General features: G+C 49.5%; 1 protein-coding gene and 1 pseudogene across 6 annotated transcripts; both read left to right on the forward strand.

The window, feature by feature from the left end:
- Window positions 1-17,178, forward strand: phc3b (polyhomeotic homolog 3b). 6 transcript variants are annotated; one of them, XM_036943740.2, is made up of 12 exons: window positions 1-364; window positions 1,210-2,023; window positions 2,417-2,566; window positions 3,471-3,542; window positions 3,736-3,946; window positions 4,073-5,236; window positions 9,149-9,402; window positions 9,529-9,688; window positions 9,774-9,885; window positions 12,832-12,952; window positions 13,106-13,322; window positions 16,389-17,178. In XM_036943740.2, the coding sequence occupies exons 2-12, from the start codon at window positions 1,211-1,213 to the stop codon at window positions 16,541-16,543; spliced, it is 3,429 nt and encodes a 1,142-aa protein (XP_036799635.2). In that variant the 5' UTR covers window positions 1-364; window position 1,210; the 3' UTR covers window positions 16,544-17,178. The 6 variants fall into 6 exon arrangements, 5 of the variants coding, with proteins under 5 accessions (XP_036799635.2, XP_090055397.1, XP_036799639.2 ...); XR_016486545.1 differs by lacking the exon at window positions 3,471-3,542 and having other exon boundaries at window positions 256-364; window positions 4,073-5,240; XM_090199271.1 differs by lacking the exon at window positions 3,471-3,542 and having other exon boundaries at window positions 256-364; window positions 4,073-5,240; window positions 9,237-9,402.
- Window positions 17,179-18,391: 1,213 nt separating this feature from the next.
- On the forward strand, window positions 18,392-21,267 carry LOC149977391 (claudin-11-like; annotated as a pseudogene).
- Window positions 21,268-21,838: the final 571 nt, after the last annotated feature.

Below are 21,838 nucleotides of genomic sequence, written 5' to 3' on the forward strand. Positions count from 1 at the left end.
GGTGTCCGTCTTGGTTCGAGTCCTCGTTGGGCACGGAGATAGACATAAGCACCTGACCCAGTTAGTGTTCCCCCTCCGTTAAATATTTGTATTATGATAAAACATGGGCTTAAAAATAACGTTTTTTTATTTCATTTAACATTGACATAAAAAAAACACTACATACACACACAATTTGAGTGCGGTCCTCCTGCACTGTGCGTGGTGCTGTCTTGCCTCTCTCTCTGCTCTCTGCTCTCTTTGAGCGTCACAGCTCTACGCTACTGTACTATCTCCATTCCTCCCATCTGGCGGACTGACTGGCACATCGCACCCGACTCTCTGGCTTCCCTGAGCGGTCTGCCTCCACACAGACCCCCGGCAGGTATGGAGGTGGTAAGGGGAGCACAGATGGGGTCGTTTATGAATCATTGGGGTGACTCTATTAATCATAAACTCACATTTAGCTACTCTGAAATATTCGTAGCATATATTTCACACTTGTTGTTGAAACATCCGCGTCTGATTAGGATAGTGTTTACCTGCCACGTTATATTTGTGGCAGGTTCGTCACAAGCGACGCAAAGTCATAAAGATAATTTTATCGGGGCTGGTGATATGACGTGCTGCTGTTGAATACACATTCTGTGTTCTCTAATACCAGGAAGTGGAGCGCGCAATATGTCACACGCACGCCCCTTTTAGCCTACTGACTGTCATTTGTAATTTACAGAAACGCAGTTCAGCCTTCTTTCACTGACATTGACAGAAGGAGTAGCCTATAGATAAACAAACATACATTTCCTCTTTGTTGATGGATAGAGAGAATAGGCTCGGCTGCATGCGTCACAACTGGTTTGGGCAGGCCTAGGTATGTAGGCTACTATTTCTTGGTGGTTTTGATAGAACATTCCATGGCACCCACATTTTTTAATAGGTTGGGATTTTCTTGGCAGGATATTTGTTGACAAAGTAGCCTAAGCATCGTCATCGTAAACATGATAATTAAAGGCAATGATTATCCCCGTATATTTCCATTATAAATTAAGTCATTAAGTCATTACTTTGTTACAAATTTGAAGTGCATAGGACTCAACGATTTTGTGGGAAGATTTGGGAAACGTTCCTGATTTGGCCAAAGGTGGCGCTGTTTCTGTAGCCACAGCTGAAATCATTAACTACAATGTAAAACAGAGACAGAGGTCTGATACTGTGTGTGTCCTCCTGCAGCATGCTGAATCCTAGAGGGATGGAGCCAGACCCGTCCTTGGAGACATGCACTCAGAGCAGAGCAGAGACAGAGGGAGAGAGAACAGAGACCAGAGAGGGACCCACCAGGAGCCCCAGCCCCCTGTCCCCCAATAGATCTTCAGCTGCTCACAACCTTACTACTCCCCCTAAACTCACCCCTACTCCCCCTAAACTGAATCCCCCCCGCCCTTCTAAACTCACCCTCACTCCCTCTGCTAGTACACTCACCCTCACTCCCTCTGCTAGTACACTCACCCTCACTCCCTCTGCTAGTACACTCACCCTCACCTCTACATGCACACCCTCTTCCTCCTCTACACCTACCCCCAATCCCCTTAAACTGAACCCCACCCCCTCACCTCCCCCTACTCTCACTCATAAAACCCTCACTACCCTCACCCCTATGGTACTCAACCCCACCCCAACATGTACACCTACTTCCCCCTCACTTACTCCCAACCCCGTCACCCCTACAATACTCATCCCCAACCCTACTCCCCCCACACTTACACCCTCTCTACCTACACCCACGCATGCCCCCACTAAAGTCACTCACAAACCTGTTCCTTTCCCCCTCACTCCCCCCACCATCCACTTCACTTCCTCTCTACTCACTCCCTCCGGCTCCTCCCCCACTGTATCAGCCATCACTTCTCTGCCCCCCTCCTCTGTAAACCATGGCAACATGTCTTCTGCTCCCGGGACTTCCTCCTTGACCAATGGTAACGCAAGGCCAGTCCCCACACCCACCTCTCCACCAATCACGCCTTTCCATACCCCGGCCAGCAGACAGGTAACTGACAATAGAGAAAATTAAACAAAAGTGGCACACTATAACACACACACACACACACACACACACACAGGCACAAACAAACAAACACACACACACACACACACACACAGGCACACACAGGCACAAACAAACAAACACACATACACACACACACACACACACACACACACACACACAGGCACAAACAAACAAACACACATACACACAGGCACAAACAAACACACACACACACACACACACACAGGCACAAACAAACACACATACACAAATTCACACACAATTGACTACACAGACAACCACGTCCATTCCTAGATCAATTGGTTTACTTTCCTTTAACATAGAGAACAGTATTCAAGATACCTCCAAAATACCCCTCTCTCTCTCTGTCAGATACATTTCCCTCGCCCCCTGGATACACCCACTCTGGTGCAAGCCTATCAGAGCACCTCGTCTGTCAGACAGAGGGTATCCCAGCAGGCTTTGCTCCTAGGTCGGAGTTCTTGTTCCAGCCGAGACCAGATGCTGCTCAGGACCCAGATGGTAACAACACACACACCAACACCTGTCAGCTCTACTGCTACCAACTGATAGTGTATAACAACACACACACCAACACCTGTCAGCCTACTTCTACCAACTGATAGTGTGTAACAACACACACACACCAACACCTGTCAGCTCTATTTCTACCAACTGATAGTGTGTAACAACACACACACACCAACACCTGTCAGCTCTATTTCTACCAACTGATAGTGTATAACAACACACACACCAACACCTGTCAGCCTACTTCTACCAACTGATAGTGTGTAACAACACACACACCAACACCTGTCAGCTCTATTTCTACCAACTGATAGTGTGTAACAACACACACACCAACACCTGTCAGCTCTACTTCTACCAACTGTAGTGTGTAACAACACACACACCAACACCTGTCAGCTCTACTGCTACCAACTGATAGTGTGTAACAACACACACACACCAACACCTGTCAGCTCTATTTCTACCAACTGATAGTGTGTAACAACACACACACCAACACCTGTCAGCTCTACTTCTACCAACTGATAGTGTGTAACAACACCTGTCAGCTCTACTTCTACCAACTGATAGTGTGTAACAACACCTGTCAGCTCTACTTCTACCAACTGATAGTGTGTAACAACACACACACCAACACCTGTCAGCTCTACTTCTACCAACTGATAGTGTGTAACAACACACACACCAACACCTGTCAGCTCTACTTCTACCAACTTCAAACTCCTGAAGCTGAACCCTCAGACTGGCCTTTTTCAAGATTCCTCAGTTCAAGATTACGCTCCACCCCCCCCCCCCCCCCCCTCTCGCTCTCTCTCTTTCTCTCTTGCTCCCTTCTCTCTCTATTTCTCTCTCTCTCCCTCTCTCTTAGTATCTTTTGCTCTCTCATTCTTAGCTGATTTTCACCTCTACAGTACGGCCTGTCCCTTCCTCTTCCTCCTCTTCCTCTTGCCCTGCCTCCGCTCAGGTGAGCAGTTCAGAATGTGTGTGTTAGGAGTATGAGAGACCACTGAAGATTGTGATTGTCTCACAAGTTTAACTAAACTCCCTCTCAACCCCCACTCTCTCCCTCCCTATTTATTTTCCTCCCTCCCTCCCTCCCTCCCTCCCTCCCTCCCTCCCTCCCTCCCTCCCTCCCTCCCTCCCTCCATCTCCCATAGCTCCAGAGTCTAACCCTGCACCCCTCTGCTCCTGGAACTCTTACAATCCCCCCTTCTTTACGTCTCAAACCTCCCTCTTCCTCCTCCCACTCTCCTATCTCTCGTCCCCGTACACCCCTTTTCCCCCCCCTCCGGCCACGCCCCCAGCCCAGTGCCATGGTAACAGGCAGACAGACCACACCCACCCGGCACCTCTCAGTCCCACCTCCAAGTGAGTCATAAACATGTGATAATGAGTAGAATGTTCAGGAGGAATGACATGTGATTTATAGAATGTCCAGTAAAACCATTCAATCATTCTCTTTTTTCTTACTCTCTCTTTTTCTCTTCTCTCCAGCTCTCTACTCTTCTGTGCGTTCTGTCCCTCTGAGACCCAGACTTCATTCTCCAAATGGCCACAGGGTGGCACCCCCGAGACACAGCCCGGCCCTGCAACCAATCGCTGCTGCCGCTGCCGGACAGGCCCTGCCCAGCAGACAGTGGACTGGGCCAGCCAGCAGTTTGTCATCTCAAACCCCACCCACACAGACCACCCCAGGCCAATCACAGCTCAGCTCAGGCTCTAGTCCCCTGGGTTCTACTTCCTGTTTTGATCGGTTGCCGCCGGCATCAAGGCAGCTGCAAATCATTGCTCTCTCCGCTGGCTCCACCCACCGCCTCAGCAGCCAACTACAGCCTGCTGCCAGCACACACACCCCAGCTTCTGTCCAATCAAAGCACCTGGTTCTTGAATCCCCACCACCTCAGCTCGATGCCCAACCACAGAGGACTTCTGAACACGCCTCTCCCTCTCCCACCTCCTCCATCCACAAAGCCAACACACCCCTACCCTACCTCCATTATCAGGCCAGACACACTGATCCAAAAGGAGAAGTGGGGAGACAGGGGGTAAGGGAGGAGAGAGAGAGGGTGGGATTAGAGGAAGAAATGATGGGGGGAATTGAAGAGGAGCAGAGGAATAGAGAGAGGGTGGGAGGAGAGAGACAGGTAACAGGAGAGGAGAACGGGAATGTGGATAAGAGAGGAGAGAGGGTGGGAGGACAGGAGAAAGAGGGGACTGGAGGAGAGGAAACATGGATGGAGAGAGATAAGGGATTTGAGACACTGAGAGAGATGACAGAAGTAGAGGACGGGCAGGAAAGGATGACGATAGAGGGAGAGGAGCAGAGAGAGAGGATGGAAGTAGAGGAGGGGCAGGAAAGGATGAAGATAGAGGGAGAGGAGCAGAGACAGAGGATGGAAGTAGAGGAGGAAAAGCAGAGACAGAGGATGGAAGTAGAGGAGCAGGAGCGGGGACAGAAAGATACAATGAAAGGAGAGGAGGGGACTACAATAGACCCACAGCTCAATGCCGATCCGGCTACTCAGAACCCTCCCTCAGAACCCCCCATAAACATCCAGAGACCATCAGACCGTCCCATAGAGCAATCCCCAGACCTCCCCCACGTGGACCAAGAGGACCTCTGTGAGAACATGTTCAATCAGTCTGACAACCAATCAGGCAGGTACCAGCGTCTCTCCACTATTACCTTTAGCCTTGGCCTATTAATTCAACTTTAAACTAACTTGTGTTGTGAACTCTTCCCCCTCCTTCTCCACTCCACACCGTCTTCTTCCTCTGTCATGCTACTCCTCTCTCCCCCCTCCACCCCGTCTTCTTCCTCTGTCCTGCTCCTCCTCTCTCCCCCCTCCACCCCGTCTTCTTCTTCTGTCCTGCTCCTCCTCTCTCCCCCCTCCACCCCGTCTTCTTCCTCTGTCCTGCCCCTCCTCTCTCCCCCCTCCACCCCGTCTTCTTCCTCTGTCCTGCTCCTCTCTCCCCCCTCCACCCCGTCTTCCTCCTCTGTCCTGCTCCTCCTCTCTCCCCCCTCCACCCCGTCTTCCTCCTCTGTCCTGCTCCTCCTCTCTCCCCCCTCCACCCCGTCTTCCTCCTCTGTCCTGCTCCTCCTCTCTCCCCGTCTTCCTCCTCTGTCCTGCTCCTCCTCTCTCCCCGTCTTCCTCCTCTGTCCTGCTCCTCCTCTCTCCCCCCTCCACCCCGTCTTCCTCCTCTGTCCTGCTCCTCCTCTCTCCCCCCTCCACCCTGTCTTCCTCCTCTGTCCTGCTCCTCCTCTCTCCCCCCTCCACCCTGTCTTCCTCCTCTGTCCTGCTCCTCCTCTCTCCCCCCTCCACCCTGTCTTCCTCCTCTGTCCTGCTCCTCCTCTCTCCCCGTCTTCCTCCTCTGTCCTGCTCCTCCTCTCTCCCCGTCTTCCTCCTCTGTCCTGCTCCTCCTCTCTCCCCCCTCCACCCTGTCTTCCTCTTCTGTCCTGCTCCTCCTTTCTCCCCCATCCTCCCTGTCTTCCTCTGTCCTGCTCCTCCTCTCTCCCCCTCCTCCCTGTCTTCCTCTGTCCTGCTCCTCCTCTCTCCCCCTCCTCCCTGTCTTCCTCTATCCTGCTCCTCCTCTCTCCCCCCTCCACCCTGTCTTCCTCTTCTGTCCTGCTCCTCCTCTCTCCCCCCTCCACCCCGTCTTCTTCCTCTGTCCTGCCCCTCCTCTCTCCCCCCTCCACCCCGTCTTCTTCCTCTGTCCTGCTCCTCCTCTCCCCCCTCCACCCCGTCTTCCTCCTCTGTCCTGCTCCTCCTCTCCCCCCTCCACCCCGTCTTCCTCCTCTGTCCTGCTCCTCCTCTCTCCCCCCTCCACCCCGTCTTCCTCCTCTGTCCTGCTCCTCCTCTCTCCCCCCTCCACCCCGTCTTCCTCCTCTGTCCTGCTCCTCCTCTCTCCCCGTCTTCCTCCTCTGTCCTGCTCCTCCTCTCTCCCCCCTCCACCCTGTCTTCCTCCTCTGTCCTGCTCCTCCTCTCTCCCCGTCTTCCTCCTCTGTCCTGCTCCTCCTCTCTCCCCGTCTTCCTCCTCTGTCCTGCTCCTCCTCTCTCCCCCCTCCACCCCGTCTTCCTCCTCTGTCCTGCTCCTCCTCTCTCCCCCCTCCACCCTGTCACCCTCCTCTGTCCTGCTCCTCCTCTCTCCCCCCTCCACCCTGTCTTCCTCCTCTGTCCTGCTCCTCCTCTCTCCCCCCTCCACCCTGTCTTCCTCCTCTGTCCTGCTCCTCCTCTCTCCCCGTCTTCCTCCTCTGTCCTGCTCCTCCTCTCTCCCCGTCTTCCTCCTCTGTCCTGCTCCTCCTCTCTCCCCCCTCCACCCTGTCTTCCTCTTCTGTCCTGCTCCTCCTTTCTCCCCCATCCTCCCTGTCTTCCTCTGTCCTGCTCCTCCTCTCTCCCCCTCCTCCCTGTCTTCCTCTGTCCTGCTCCTCCTCTCTCCTCTCTCCCCCCTCCTCCCTGTCTTCCTCTATCCTGCTCCTCCTCTCTCCCCCCTCCACCCTGTCTTCCTCTTCTGTCCTGCTCCTCCTCTCTCCCCCCTCCTCCCTGTCTTCCTCTATCCTGCTCCTCCTCTCTCCCCCTCCACCCTGTCTTCCTCTTCTGTCCCGCTTCTCCTCTCTCCCCCCTCCACCCTGTCTTCTTCCTCTGTCCTGCTCCTCCTCTCTCCCCCTCCTCCCTGTCTTCCTCTATCCTGCTCCTCCTCTCTCCCCCCTCCTCCCTGTCTTCCTCTTCTGTCCTGCTTCTCCTCTCTCCCCCGTCCTCCCTGTCTTCCTCTATCTTGCTCCTTCTCTCTCCCTCCTCCACCCTGTCTTCCTCTTCTGTCCTGCTTCTCCTCCCTCCCCCGTCCTCCCTGTCTTCCTCTGTCCTGCTCCTCCTCTCTCCCTGTCTTCCTCTGTCCTGCTCCTCCTCTCTCCTCTCTCCCCCCTCCACCCTGTCTTCCTCTTCTGTCCTGCTCCTCCTCTCTCCCCCCTCCACCCCGTCTTCCTCCTCTGTCCTGCTCCTCCTCTCTCCCCCCTCCACCCCGTCTTCTTCCTCTGTCCTGCTCCTCCTCTCTCCCCCCTCCACCCCGTCTTCCTCCTCTGTCCTGCTCCTCCTCTCTCCCCGTCTTCCTCCTCTGTCCTGCTCCTCCTCTCTCCCCGTCTTCCTCCTCTGTCCTGCTCCTCCTCTCTCCCCGTCTTCCTCCTCTGTCCTGCTCCTCCTCTCTCCCCGTCTTCCTCCTCTGTCCTGCTCCTCCTCTCTCCCCCCTCCACCCTGTCTTCCTCCTCTGTCCTGCTCCTCCTCTCTCCCCCCTCCACCCTGTCTTCCTCCTCTGTCCTGCTCCTCCTCTCTCCCCCCTCCACCCTGTCTTCCTCCTCTGTCCTGCTCCTCCTCTCTCCCCGTCTTCCTCCTCTGTCCTGCTCCTCCTCTCTCCCTGTCTTCCTCCTCTGTCCTGCTCCTCCTCTCTCCCCCCTCCACCCTGTCTTCCTATTCTGTCCTGCTCCTCCTTTCTCCCCCATCTTCCCTGTCTTCCTCTGTCCTGCTCCTCCTCTCTCCCCCTCCTCCCTGTCTTCCTCTGTCCTGCTCCTCCTCTCTCCTCTCTCCCCCCTCCTCCCTGTCTTCCTCTATCCTGCTCCTCCTCTCTCCCCCCTCCACCCTGTCTTCCTCTTCTGTCCTGCTCCTCCTCTCTCCCCCCTCCTCCCTGTCTTCCTCTATCCTGCTCCTCCTCTCTCCCCCTCCACCCTGTCTTCCTCTTCTGTCCCGCTTCTCCTCTCTCCCCCCTCCACCCTGTCTTCTTCCTCTGTCCTGCTCCTCCTCTCTCCCCCTCCACCCTGTCTTCCTCTTCTGTCCCGCTTCTCCTCTCTCCCCCATCCACCCTGTCTTCTTCCTCTGTCCTGCTCCTCCTCTCTCCCCCTCCTCCCTGTCTTCCTCTATCCTGCTCCTCCTCTCTCCCCCCTCCTCCCTGTCTTCCTCTTCTGTCCTGCTTCTCCTCTCTCCCCCGTCCTCCCTGTCTTCCTCTATCCTGCTCCTCCTCTCTCCCCCTCCTCCCTGTCTTCCTCTATCCTGCTCCTCCTCTCTCCCCCCTCCTCCCTGTCTTCCTCTTCTGTCCTGCTTCTCCTCTCTCCCCCGTCCTCCCTGTCTTCCTCTATCCTGCTCCTCCTCTCTCCCCCCTCCTCCCTGTCTTCCTCTTCTGTCCTGCTTCTCCTCCCTCCCCCGTCCTCCCTGTCTTCCTCTGTCCTGCTCCTCCTCTCTCCCTGTCTTCCTCTGTCCTGCTCCTCGTCTCTCCTCTCTCCCCCCTCCACCCTGTCTTCCTCTTCTGTCCTGCTCCTCCTCTCTCCCCCCTCCTCCCGTCTTCCTCCTCTGTTCTGCTCCTCCTCTCTCCTCCCTCCTCCCGTCTTCCTCCTCTGTTCTGCTCCTCCTCTCTCCTCCCTCCACCCCGTCTTCCTCCTCTGTTCTGCTCCTCCTCTCTCCTCCCTCCTCCCGTCTTCCTCCTCTGTTCTGCTCCTCCTCTCTCCTCCCTCCTCCCTCCTCCCGTCTTCCTCCTCTGTTCTGCTCCTCCTCTCCTCTCCGTCTTCCTCTTATTTTTTCCTCCCCCCAGTCTTGTCCAGTCTTTCCTCTCAGTCTCCCCCTGCCTCACCCTTCCTCACCCTTTCATCTGATCTCCCCCCTCCTCTCCTGCCTGTTAGCCCTTCCCACCCAGAGAGCCTCAGCCTATCACAGAGCCGCCCTGAGACCTTCAGCCTATTGGAGCGCAAGCCTTGGTCACAGAGGGTCTGGCCAGAGGGCGGGAGGCGTGTCTTAACTCACCTGGTGGAGGGCTTCATCATACAGGAGGGGCTGCAGGCATTCCCGGTAAACACAAACACACAATTCCTACAGGGGATATAGCTGGTGTCTAGTTGGTGTCACAAACTGATAAATTAACAGTATATACAGTATAACCTTTGTGTGCATGCGCGTGTGTGTGTACCTGTGCAGGTGAACCGCTCGTCTCTGTTGTTGGGAGGGCAGGAGGCTATCTCCCAGAATGGGAACATAGAGGGGCCCGAGTTATTATCGTTGACAGACACACCAGAGCCACCGGAACATTCCAGCGAATCAGAACAAGAGCGCGTGGCTACAAGTGACCCGCTCACAGGTAAACCACCTTCATCTCCTGGTTCTGAATCAATATTCAATTCAATATTCAATTAAATTATCTCTCTGAATCCAAACCACACTAGGTCCCAGAGAGAGACATAGGGGAGTGTTACAATGCGAGTCTTGTGGGAAGAGAGGCCACGCCCACTCCTTCCATCGCTCCAAGCGATACTGCTCCACTTCCTGTGCCCGCAGGTAAGCCGCACTACCATTGGCTGAACACAGTAACAAGACAGTGACAGAATAGTTATTCTCTTGGTCTAGACCAGCGTTTCTCAAACTAGGGGTGGCGACCAAACTATACACACCCAGGAAGAGTAGCTGCTGCCTTGGTAGGCACTAATGGGGATCCATAATAAATACAAATATGGGGTTGCCTGATTTGAAAATGGGTTGAAATACAAACGGGGTAACGTCAGTAACCTCCGGTAGCCACTAGAGACAGTTGCAATAAACAGAGCGATTTCTGTTTTCATTCATACAAATGTGACTGTATCTTTTGAGCGGTTTAAACTACAACATATTATGACCTCAGGAACACGTATGTCTGTTTCCCTCTACAATGACCCCAGGAACACGTATGTCTGTTTCCCTCTACAATGACCCCAGGAACACGTATGTCTGTTTCCCTCTACAATGACCCCAGGAACACGTATGTCTGTTTCCCTCTACAATGACCCCAACACTGGAACACGTATGTCTGTTTCCCTCTACAATGACCCCAACACTGGAACACGTATGTCTGTTTCCCTCTACAATGACCCCAACACTGGAACACGTATGTCTGTTTCCCTCTACAATGACCCCAACACTGGAACACGTATGTCTGTTTCCCTCTACAATGACCCCAACACTGGAAGACGAGACTCTCAGGAACACGTATGTCTGTTTCCCTCTACAATGACCCCAACACTGGAACACGTATGTCTGTTTCCCTCTACAATGACCCCAACACTGGAACACGTATGTCTGTTTCCCTCTACAATGACCCCAACACAGGAACACGTATGTCTGTTTCCCTCTACAATGACCCCAACACTGGAACACGTATGTCTGTTTCCCTCTACAATGACCCCAACACTGGAACACGTATGTCTGTTTCCCTCTACAATGACCCCAACACTGGAACACGTATGTCTGTTTCCCTCTACAATGACCCCAACACTGGAACACGTATGTCTGTTTCCCTCTACAATGACCCCAACACAGGAACACGTATGTCTGTTTCCCTCTACAATGACCCCAACACAGGAACACGTATGTCTGTTTCCCTCTACAATGACCCCAACACTGGAACACGTATGTCTGTTTCCCTCTACAATGACCCCAACACTGGAACACGTATGTCTGTTTCCCTCTACAATGACCCCAACACTGGAACACGTATGTCTGTTTCCCTCTACAATGACCCCAACACAGGAACACGTATGTCTGTTTCCCTCTACAATGACCCCAGGAACACGTATGTCTGTTTCCCTCTACAATGACCCCAACACAGGAACACGTATGTCTGTTTCCCTCTACAATGACCCCAACACTGGAACACGTATGTCTGTTTCCCTCTACAATGACCCCAACACTGGAACACGAGACTCTCAGGAACACGTATGTCTGTTTCCCTCTTCAATGACCCCAACACTGGAACACGTATGTCTGTTTCCCTCTACAATGACCCCAACACAGGAACACGTATGTCTGTTTCCCTCTACAATGACCCCAACACTGGAACACGTATGTCTGTTTCCCTCTACAATGACCCCAACACTGGAACACGTATGTCTGTTTCCCTCTACAATGACCCCAACACAGGAACACGTATGTCTGTTTCCCTCTACAATGACCCCAACACTGGAACACGTATGTCTGTTTCCCTCTACAATGACCCCAACACTGGAACACGTATGTCTGTTTCCCTCTACAATGACCCCAACACTGGAACACGAGACTCTCAGGAACATGTATGTCTGTGTCCCTCTACAATGACCCCAACACTGGAACACGTATGTCTGTTTCCCTCTACAATGACCCCAACACTGGAACACGTATGTCTGTTTCCCTCTACAATGACCCCAACACTGGAACACGAGACTCTCAGGAACACGTATGTCTGTTTCCCTCTACAATGACCCCAACACAGGAACACGAGACTCTCAGGAACACGTATGTCTGTTTCCCTCTACAATGACCCCAACACAGGAACACGAGACTCTCAGGAACACGTATGTCTGTTTCCCTCTACAATGACCCCAACACAGGAACACGAGACTCTCAGGAACACGTATGTCTGTTTCCCTCTACAATGACCCCAACACTGGAAGACGTATGTCTGTTTCCCTCTACAATGACCCCAACACTGGAACACGTATGTCTGTTTCCCTCTACAATGACCCCAACACAGGAACACGTATGTCTGTTTCCCTCTACAATGACCCCAACACAGGAACACGTATGTCTGTTTCCCTCTACAATGACCCCAACACTGGAACACGTATGTCTGTTTCCCTCTACAATGACCCCAACACAGGAACACGAGACTCTCAGGAACACGTATGAGTTTCCTGTTTCTGTCTACAATGACCACAAGCCGCACAGGACTCATTAGAACAGAGTGGACAACACCAGCCACTGTGTCAGACCGAGGGGAGAACAGCATCAATGATCACGTTCTTTTCTACACAGAAGTTCATACCAAATTATTGCCTGATGATCTTCTGAACTTCTCAATACCTTTCTGATTCTGATTTCACTTCAAACCACAATACTTCCTTCAGATTGAAATACTTTCAAAAGTACTGTCAGACTGATTTGTAATAGCGTGTCATAGCCCCAATTAATAAAGTTAACATTGGCCGTTGATTACATGATTTACATGGTGGGGTCACACATTTTTTTAAAAATCAAACTGGGGTCACGGTCCAAAAAGGTTTGGGAACCCCTGGTCTAGACAACAAGTTGTATGTGATGTTGTTTCACCACATATTTACTACAGCTGTACTGCACAGACATAAACACACAAAAACACATAAACACCCTCACACAGGCTGTGGTCAGACAGGACGTCACATGGGGGGTCATCTCAACCCCAGAGAGCTCAGAGAAAGGACACATCATCATCCTCTTTCTCCCTCTCTCTCCCTCCAGGTATAATGTAGGGCTGTCCAAGCGTCTGCGTGCCCTGAGTGCTGGCAGCCAGCCAGAGGGGCGGCGCTCTGAGATAAACAAGGTGGAGTCTGTGCCTGGGAAGCCTCTCTTACTGCGACTGGTCAGTTACAACTTTTAACAAATAGGTCACTCCACAGGGATACACTTTATGGTATATCCTGCCTTATAACATGTTATAGGCATATAGAAGCCTTTATAATTGAAGCCCAGCTGTTCGTACATGTTCCATCTCCTGTAACATACTCTATTTTAGCCCCGGGAAATATGGAGCGCCCATCGCCGTGACAACGAAGAGGAGGAAGGGCATGCTGTTCCCACGACAGCCAGGCTGGAGCGCCGAGCGGCACGGAGGGCGAGGAGGGCCTCAGAGCCAGCGATGACCCCTGGTAACTCCACTGTGACCTCTAGTGACTCCCTACCTGCACAGTGGAGCGTCGAGCAAGTCTGGGACTTTATACACACACTGCCAGGTAACATACACACACACTGCCAGGTAACACACATACACACACACTCCCAGGTAACACATACACACACTGCCAGGTAACATGCACACACTGCCAGGTAACACACACACACACTGCCAGGTAACACACACACACACACTGCCAGGTAACACATACACACACTGCCAGGTAACACACACACACACTGCCAGGTAACACACACACACACACTGCCAGGTAACACACACACACACTGCCAGGTAACACACACACACACTGCCAGGTAACACACACACATACTGCCAGGTAACACATACACACACTGCCAGGTAACACACACACACACTGCCAGGTAACACACACACACACACACTGCCAGGTAACACATACACACACTGCCAGGTAACACACACACACACTGCCAGGTAACACACACACACACACTGCCAGGTAACACACACACACTGCCAGGTAACACACACACACACTGCCAGGTAACACACACACATACTGCCAGGTAACACATACACACACTGCCAGGTAACACACACTGCCAGGTAACACACACACACACACTGCCAGGTAACACACACACACACACACACACTGCCAGGTAACACACACACACACACTGCCAGGTAACACACATACACACACTGTCAGGTAACACACACACACTGCCAGGTAACACACACACTGCCAGGTAACACATACACACACTGCCAGGTAACACATACACATACTGCCAGGTAACACATACACACACTGCCAGGTAACACACACATACACACACTGCCAGGTAACACATACACACACTGCCAGGTAACACATACACATACTGCCAGGTAACACATACACACACTGCCAGGTAACACACACATACACACACTGCCAGGTAACACACACTGCCAAGTAACACACACACACACACTGCCAGGTAACACACACACTGCCATGTAACACACACACACACCGCCAGGTAACACATACACACACACACTGCCACATAACACATACACACACTGCCAGGTAACACACACACACACACTGCTAGGTAACACATACACACACTGCTAGGTAACACACACACACACTGCTAGGTAACACATACACACACTGCCAGGTAACACACACACACACACTGCTAGGTAACACATACACACACGGCTAGGTAACACACACACTGCCACATAACACATACACACACTGCCAGGTAACACACACACACTGCTAGGTAACACACACACACACACACACTGCTAGGTAACACATACACACACTGCTAAGTAACACACACACACACACACACACACACTGCTAGGTAACACATACACACACTGCTAGGTAACACATACACACACACACTGCCACAACACATACACGCACTGCCAGGTAACACACACACACACTGCTAGGTAACACATACACACTGCTAGGCAACACACACACACACACACTGCTAGGTAACACATACACACACACACTGCCACATAACACACACACACACTGCTAGGTAACACATACACACACTGCCAGGTAACACATACACACTGCCAGGTAACACACACTGCTAGGTAACACATACACACACTGCTAGGTAACACATACACACACTGCTAGGTAACACATACACACACTGCTAGGTAACACATACACACACACACTGCCACATAACACACACACACACACACTGCCAGGTAACACATACACACTGCCACGTAACACACACTGCCAGGTAACACACACACACACACTGCTAGGTAACACATACACACACTGCCAGGTAACACACACACACTGCCAGGTAACACACACACACACACTGCTAGGTAACACACACACTGCTAGGTAACACACACACAAACACTGCCACATAACACATACACACACTGCCAGGTAACACACACACACACACTGCTAGGTAACACACACACACTGCCAGGTAACACGTATACACACACTGCCAGATTACACATACACACACTGCCAGGTAACACACACACACACTGCCAGGTAACACACACACACTGCCAGGTAACACATACACACACTGCCAGGTAACACATACACACACTGCCAGGTAACACACACACACTGCCAGGTAACACACACACACTGCCAGGTAACACATACACACACTGCCAGGTAACACACACACACAGCCAGGTAACACATACACACACTGCCAGGTAACACACACACACACTGCCAGGCAACACACACACACACACTGCCAGGTAACACATACACACACTGCCAGGTAACACATACACACACTGCCACGTAACACACACACACAAGGACACGCATTCACCCATCTCCTTGCTGTAGGTTGTTGGTCGGTTATACGTTGTCTTTAGGTTTTGGGGAGGTTATACCCAGTGTGTGTTGTCTTTAGGTTTTGGGGAAGTTATAACCTGGGTGTATGATGTTTTAAGGTTGTGGGGATGTTATAACCTGTGTGTGTTGTCTTTAGGTTTTTTGGAGGTTATAACCTGTGTGTGTTGTCTTTAGGTTTTGGGGAGGTTCTAACCTGTGTGTGTTGTCTTTAGGTTTTGGGGAGGTTATAACCTGTGTGTATTGTCTTTAGGTTTTGGGGAGGTTATAACCTGTGTGTGTTGTCTTTAAGTTTTGGGGAGGTTATAACCTATGGTGTTTTAAGGTTGTGGGGATGTTATAACTTGGATGTATGTTGTTATAAGGTTGTGGGGAAGTTATAACCTGTGTGTGTTGTCTTTAGGTTTTGGGGAGGTTATAACCTGGGTGTATGGTGCTTTAAGGTGTGGGGTGGTTATAACCTGGATGTATGTTGTTATAAGGTTATGGAGAGGTTATAACCTAGGTGTATGTTATCTTTAGGTTGTCTGGAGGTTAAAACCAGTGTGTATGTTGTGGGGAGGTTATAACCGGGGCCAATATTGTTTTACGGTTATGGAGAGGTTATAACCTGGATGTATGTTATCTTTAGGTTGTGTGGAGGTTATAACCTGTGTGAATGTTGTTTTAAGGTTGTTGGGAGGTTATAACCTGTGTGGATGTTGTTTTAATGTTTTGGGAAGGTTATAACCTGTGTGTGTATGTTTTCTTTAGGTTGTGTCGAGGTTGCGGAGGCGTTCCGTATTCAGGAGATAGACGGCCAGGCCCTGCTGCTGCTCACTGAGGACCACCTGATGACCAGCATGAACATCAAATTGGGACCAGCTCTCAAGATCTGTGCCCACATCAACACACTCAGACACAGATAGAGAGGGAGGAGGAGAGATGAGAGAAGGAGGTGAGGTGGGAGGAAGAGAAGATGGAGACAGAAAAAAGGTTAAGAGGGCTGGGTGTGGAAAAAGATAGGGAAAAGAGTGATTGATAGATGGGGAAGAGAGAGGGGATGAGAGAGAGAGGATGAGAGGGGATGAGAGAGAGGGGATGAGAGAGAGAGGTAAGGAACAAAGGACAGCAAAGATGAGAGATAAAGAGATTCATTCAAGAGATGAAGAGCTAAGAGCAAATCAGTGAGAGAGGAGAGGGACCTTTTCTATTCTGGTGTGTCTGTGTACATATTTTACAATGCCGTCTATTGGGTGTAACAAACGATTTCATTAAGGATTTGTAATATACATTATCATGTATTTGTGTATTTGGTTATTATTTTAAAATGTGGCATCACATGTCAATTGTAAAATAATTTTTGATTTCACACAGTTGATACACAGACATTTTTAAATAACTTTGTGGAATTGAATGTCTTAATGATTATGTTTTTATATATGATCTCTTCTGAGAACAAGTTAGATCTTATTTGACTCCTAACCATGTCAACTTTGTCAGATGTCATAATGTTTTATTTTATTCTGCCTCTTAAAACTCAGTAATAAATCAAATTAATTTATGAACATTGTTTTACTGCCTTGGTATTGGTATTATGATATTTGGTAGTTAGGAAAACGACCCATCGCACTACTAACTCCTGCCACCAGATGGAGGTGAGGGGTCACGTTTACTAGTAGAGAGACGGCAGCTGCAACATTCTCTCAACTCATGGAAACAATGATCAAGGAAAATTCAATATGAATTACATAAAAACCAATGTATCATATTTACTTTGCTATCACTGATGCTTCTCTGGACCACAGTGTCTACGTTCATACAGGAAAAACCTTCTAAAGCAGCACAGACCTATTGTTGCTGAATCAATCTGTGTTGATGCTAAACCAATCAGGAACCAGGAACCATTTCAACACTGCTGAAATGGGTTTTAACAGTTTAGCTGTCTCTTCTTGAAAAATATGTGGGAAAAAAATGATTTAACCTTTAATTCCTATTACTAACAACTCAAATAAGAACTAATAGATGTTTGTTTTTTCAACTTGATGTTTTTTTTTAAAAATAACAGAGTACTTACTACCAGGCGGTTGTGAAGTCAAAAGGTCATACAAGCAATGCCATATTAGAATGGCAATATTGCATAGCATTTTTTACTCATTAGAACAATATTGCATAATATAGTGTTGTCAACAATTAGAATTTCACCATAATAGGCATATTTAATCAAAACAAGGCAACAGTAAACATGTCGTCCTCCTCGAATGCTGCAGCTCCCTCCTTGGGCCAATCAGTGTAATTTTGTAAATGGCAAATCTCTATTGCAAGACGTATCATTCACCCATCAAAATCAGGCCAGTAGTGTCTGAGATATCACATGGGTTAGCTAGACTCGTGTCCCTGAGCATTTGTGCCAAATTTCATAATTCTGAGTCAAACAGAACAAGAGATATAAACATGTGCCTGTTATAGCGCCACCGTGTGGTCAATATGACTTGTTTTGCAGGTTGAGTCTTGACAGTGTTTTCAACATGTTTACCAACTACAATGCGAACTGATTTATATGCATGTATGTGCCAGGCCACAACCAAATAAATGTTTATTGGCATAATGACATGCGCTGAGAGTCGGGAAGCAAGTGGTCTAAATAAATATACCATAATACGAACCACGCCAGAAACAGAAACAATGACACCTGGGGAAGGAACCACAGGGAGTGACATATATAGGGCAGGTAATCAAGGAAGTGATGGAGTCCAGGTGAGTGTCATTATGCTCAAATGCGCTTAACGCTGGTGACAGGTGTGCGCCATAAACAAGCAGCCTGGTGACCTAAAGGCCGGAGAGGGAGCACACATGACAATCGGTCAATAGCGGCCATTTTATTTGAGGTACTAGTCTGTAAAATATTGCTTTGAAAGATCTTTGTCCATAGATGTCACGTATCACGTTTCGTGCAGGTCAGTCATTCGGTACCAGAAGAGTAGCGTTTTAAGAGTTTTTCGCAAAATTCTAAATGGCGGAAAATCCATCATGGCGTATCGATGTAGCGAATTTCACGACCTTAGTATTAACTGGGTGAGGGGCGTGACCTTTTAAAATGTGAATTTTCAATCTCTTATTGTAGTGCCACCATCTGGCCAATAAAATGTAATTTGGTAAACACTAGACAGATCCACAGTCCCCTTCCCAATGTCATTGTGGGGGACAATAACATTTAATTTGGTAAACACTAGACAGATCCACAGTCCCCTTCCCAATGTCATTGTGGGGGACAATAACATTTAATTTGGTAAACACTAGACAGATCCACAGTCCCCTTCCCAATGTCATTGTGGGGGACAATAACATTTAATTTGGTAAACACTAGACAGATCCACAGTCCCCTTCCCAATGTCATTGTGGGGGACAATAACATGTAATTTGGTAAACACTAGACAGATCCACAGTCCCCTTCCCAATGTCATTGTGGGGGACAATAACATTTAATTTGGTAAACACTAGACAGATCCACAGTCCCCTTCCCAATGTCATTGTGGGGGACAATAACATTTAATTTGGTAAACACTAGACAGATCCACAGTCCCCTTCCCAATGTCATTGTGGGGGACAATAACATTTAATTTGGTAAACACTAGACAGATCCACAGTCCCCTTCCCAATGTCATTGTGGGGGACAATAACATTTAATTTGGTAAACACTAGACAGATCCACAGTCCCCTTCCCAATGTCATTGTGGGGGACAATAACATTTAATTTGGTAAACACTAGACAGATCCACAGTCCCCTTCCCAATGTCATTGTGGGGGACAATAACATTTAATTTGGTAAACACTAGACAGATCCACAGTCCCCTTCCCAATGTCATTGTGGGGGACAATAACATTTAATTTGGTAAACACTAGACACAGATCCACAGTCCCCTTCCCGATGTCATTGTGGGGGACAATAAATGTACCCTATGTTTAGTCCACCTTACTTTCTACTGACATATCAACTGACATTTGAACTAAATTCTTGCTTTTTAGCCTTTTTAGATTTTAAGTGTTTATTTTCAGAGTTCGACACTTCAAGGTTTCTACTGACAGGAATGGTGCAGTATGAATCACTCACCAACTCAATCCCTACCCTTTATCCCATATCTTTGGTGACTGATTTGGAGTTTTCTTAGTGGACAAAGTTAAGAGTGCCACTACACTGAACTGCAGCAACCCAAAAGGATAGAAATGCTGTAAATGGTTGCAGTTCTGAAGTTCAGCCCTAACACACCTCTTTTACTGTGGAACTATACAGCCTGAGATGTATCATTTCTCCAGATTTTTATTAAGAATTGAATTAATGATACATTTGACATTTTAATTGGTTAATTTATTAGTGAATCTTTTTCTATATATATTTATTTTCCATATTTTGTGACGGTTCAGTTTTTCCCCCTGAAAAAAAGTCATGTATTTTTGATTGCGCGTCCCTTCTGTAGAGCATGTGTGCAGGCAGCTGAGCGGGGGCGTGGCCAGCTTGGTAGGCTTCATCATCACCACAACCACCAATGAAAGGGTGCGCACCTGCGACTACACGTGTGCACATGGATAAGCCGGGGGCGCAAGGCCACAGGCTCCGGGTTCTGCCAGTGTGTCGAGCTTGACCAGATCCTCACATTACCAGGTGCGTGTGTGTGTGTGGTTGAAGGAAGTTGCCTCTTACCACATCTGTAGTCCACCTGCAGATTCCATAGACTTCTAGAAAACCGTACCATATCTCGTGTTATTTAAAAAACATCTGAATATAAAAGTCTTTATCACTACCTTTCCCCCTCCAGCAGACATCCAGACATGTCGTGCAGTGAGGGTGTGTGTGTGTGTCATGCCCTGCATCAGGCTAGGTCTAGGACATGAGATCCCCGCTATCAAACTACACTGTGCCATGTTGGGGGGCTCGCTCATCTTCGTCATGGCTAAGTGAGACGCACGTTCACACACAGACACAAACATTCCACACAACTTAATGTTATCCTATATTGACTAATGATGATGTGTCAGGCTATGGGATGCTGCGGGACCATCTCATATCACCCTCTCTCTAACCTGGAAAGTGCTTCCTGTGTGGGACAGGAAGTCCATGTCAGAAGCCTTGTGACAGGGACTGAGCAGCTGGTGGACAATAACCAACCCTCTTTCTCTCCTATCTCTTTCCAGCGCTCTGTGGATTGGTGTCAACTATCTGGTTTGCTATTGGTGCTCATGCAGAGGAGGGTCTGTTGTAATTCAGCATCTCACTGTACGCTGGATGGGTCGGCTCCGCCCTCTCCTGGGGAGCTCTATGATTCTGTGTTGCCACGGTGACAACCACTTGGGGAACCCCCAGTGGCAAGAGAGCAGCTACTACTACTCCAGACAGGCAGGGGGCACCACCACACCCATCAACCCCTCCGCTACTGCTACCACTGTAATCACAGGCAACCACGCCAAGAGCGCCAACGCGTGAGAAAGAATGTAAAAAAGGATTATGAGCTGCAGAGAACTTGTGATTGACACATCCACATGGCTGGCTAGTCTTCATGGCCATGACCTCATCCTGAGGACCATGACCTCACATCCTGCCAGACAGGAAGCTGGCCAGGTGAACACCACCCTGCTCAACTTTTTCCCTGTTCACTGGAATTCCATAACCTCCTTCTACACCACTAGTGTTCTAGTATTCTAGTGTTCTGGTGTTCTGGTGTTCTAGTGTTCTAGTGTTTTGGGGTTCTGGTGTTTTGGTGTTCTAGTGTTCTGGGGTTCTGGTGTTTTGGTGTTTTAGTGTTCTAGTGTTCTAGTGTTCTGGTGTTCTGGTGTTCTAGTGTTCTAGTGTTCTAGTGTTCTGGTGTTCTGGTGTTCTAGTGTTCTAGTGTTCTAGTGTTCTAGTGTTCTGGTGTTCTAGTGTTCTGGTGTTCTAGTGTTCTGGTGTTCTGGTGTTTTGGTGTTTTGGTGTTCTAGTGTTCTAGTGTTCTGGTGTTCTGGTGTTCTAGTGTTCTGGTGTTCTAGTGTTCTGGTGTTCTAGTGTTCTAGTGTTCTGGTGTTTTGGTGTTTTGGTGTTTTGGTGTTTTGGTGTTTTGGTGTTCTGGTGTTCTGGTGTTCTAGTGTTCTAGTGTTCTGGTGTTCTGGTGTTTTGGTGTTTTGGTGTTCTAGTGTTCTAGTGTTCTGGTGTTCTGGTGTTCTAGTGTTCTGGTGTTCTAGTGTTCTGGTGTTCT

This window comes from Oncorhynchus mykiss, chromosome 15 (genome assembly GCF_057628025.1).
Source record: "Oncorhynchus mykiss isolate SJ-2025 chromosome 15, ASM5762802v1, whole genome shotgun sequence".
Taxonomy (NCBI): Eukaryota; Metazoa; Chordata; class Actinopteri; order Salmoniformes; family Salmonidae; genus Oncorhynchus; species Oncorhynchus mykiss.

What these genes read in the sequence shown, in the direction of transcription:
- phc3b (XM_036943740.2), top strand. Translation starts at nt 1,211, where the DNA reads ATGCTGAATCCTAGAGGGATGGAGCCAGACCCGTCCTTGGAGACATGC. An exon ending in TCAGTCTGACAACCAATCAG is followed by an intron (nt 5,237 to 9,148) that starts GCAGGTACCAGC and finishes TCCTCCCCCCAG; the next exon opens with TCTTGTCCAGTCTTTCCTCT. An exon ending in TCCACTTCCTGTGCCCGCAG is followed by an intron (nt 9,886 to 12,831) that starts GTAAGCCGCACT and finishes CTCTCCCTCCAG; the next exon opens with GTATAATGTAGGGCTGTCCA.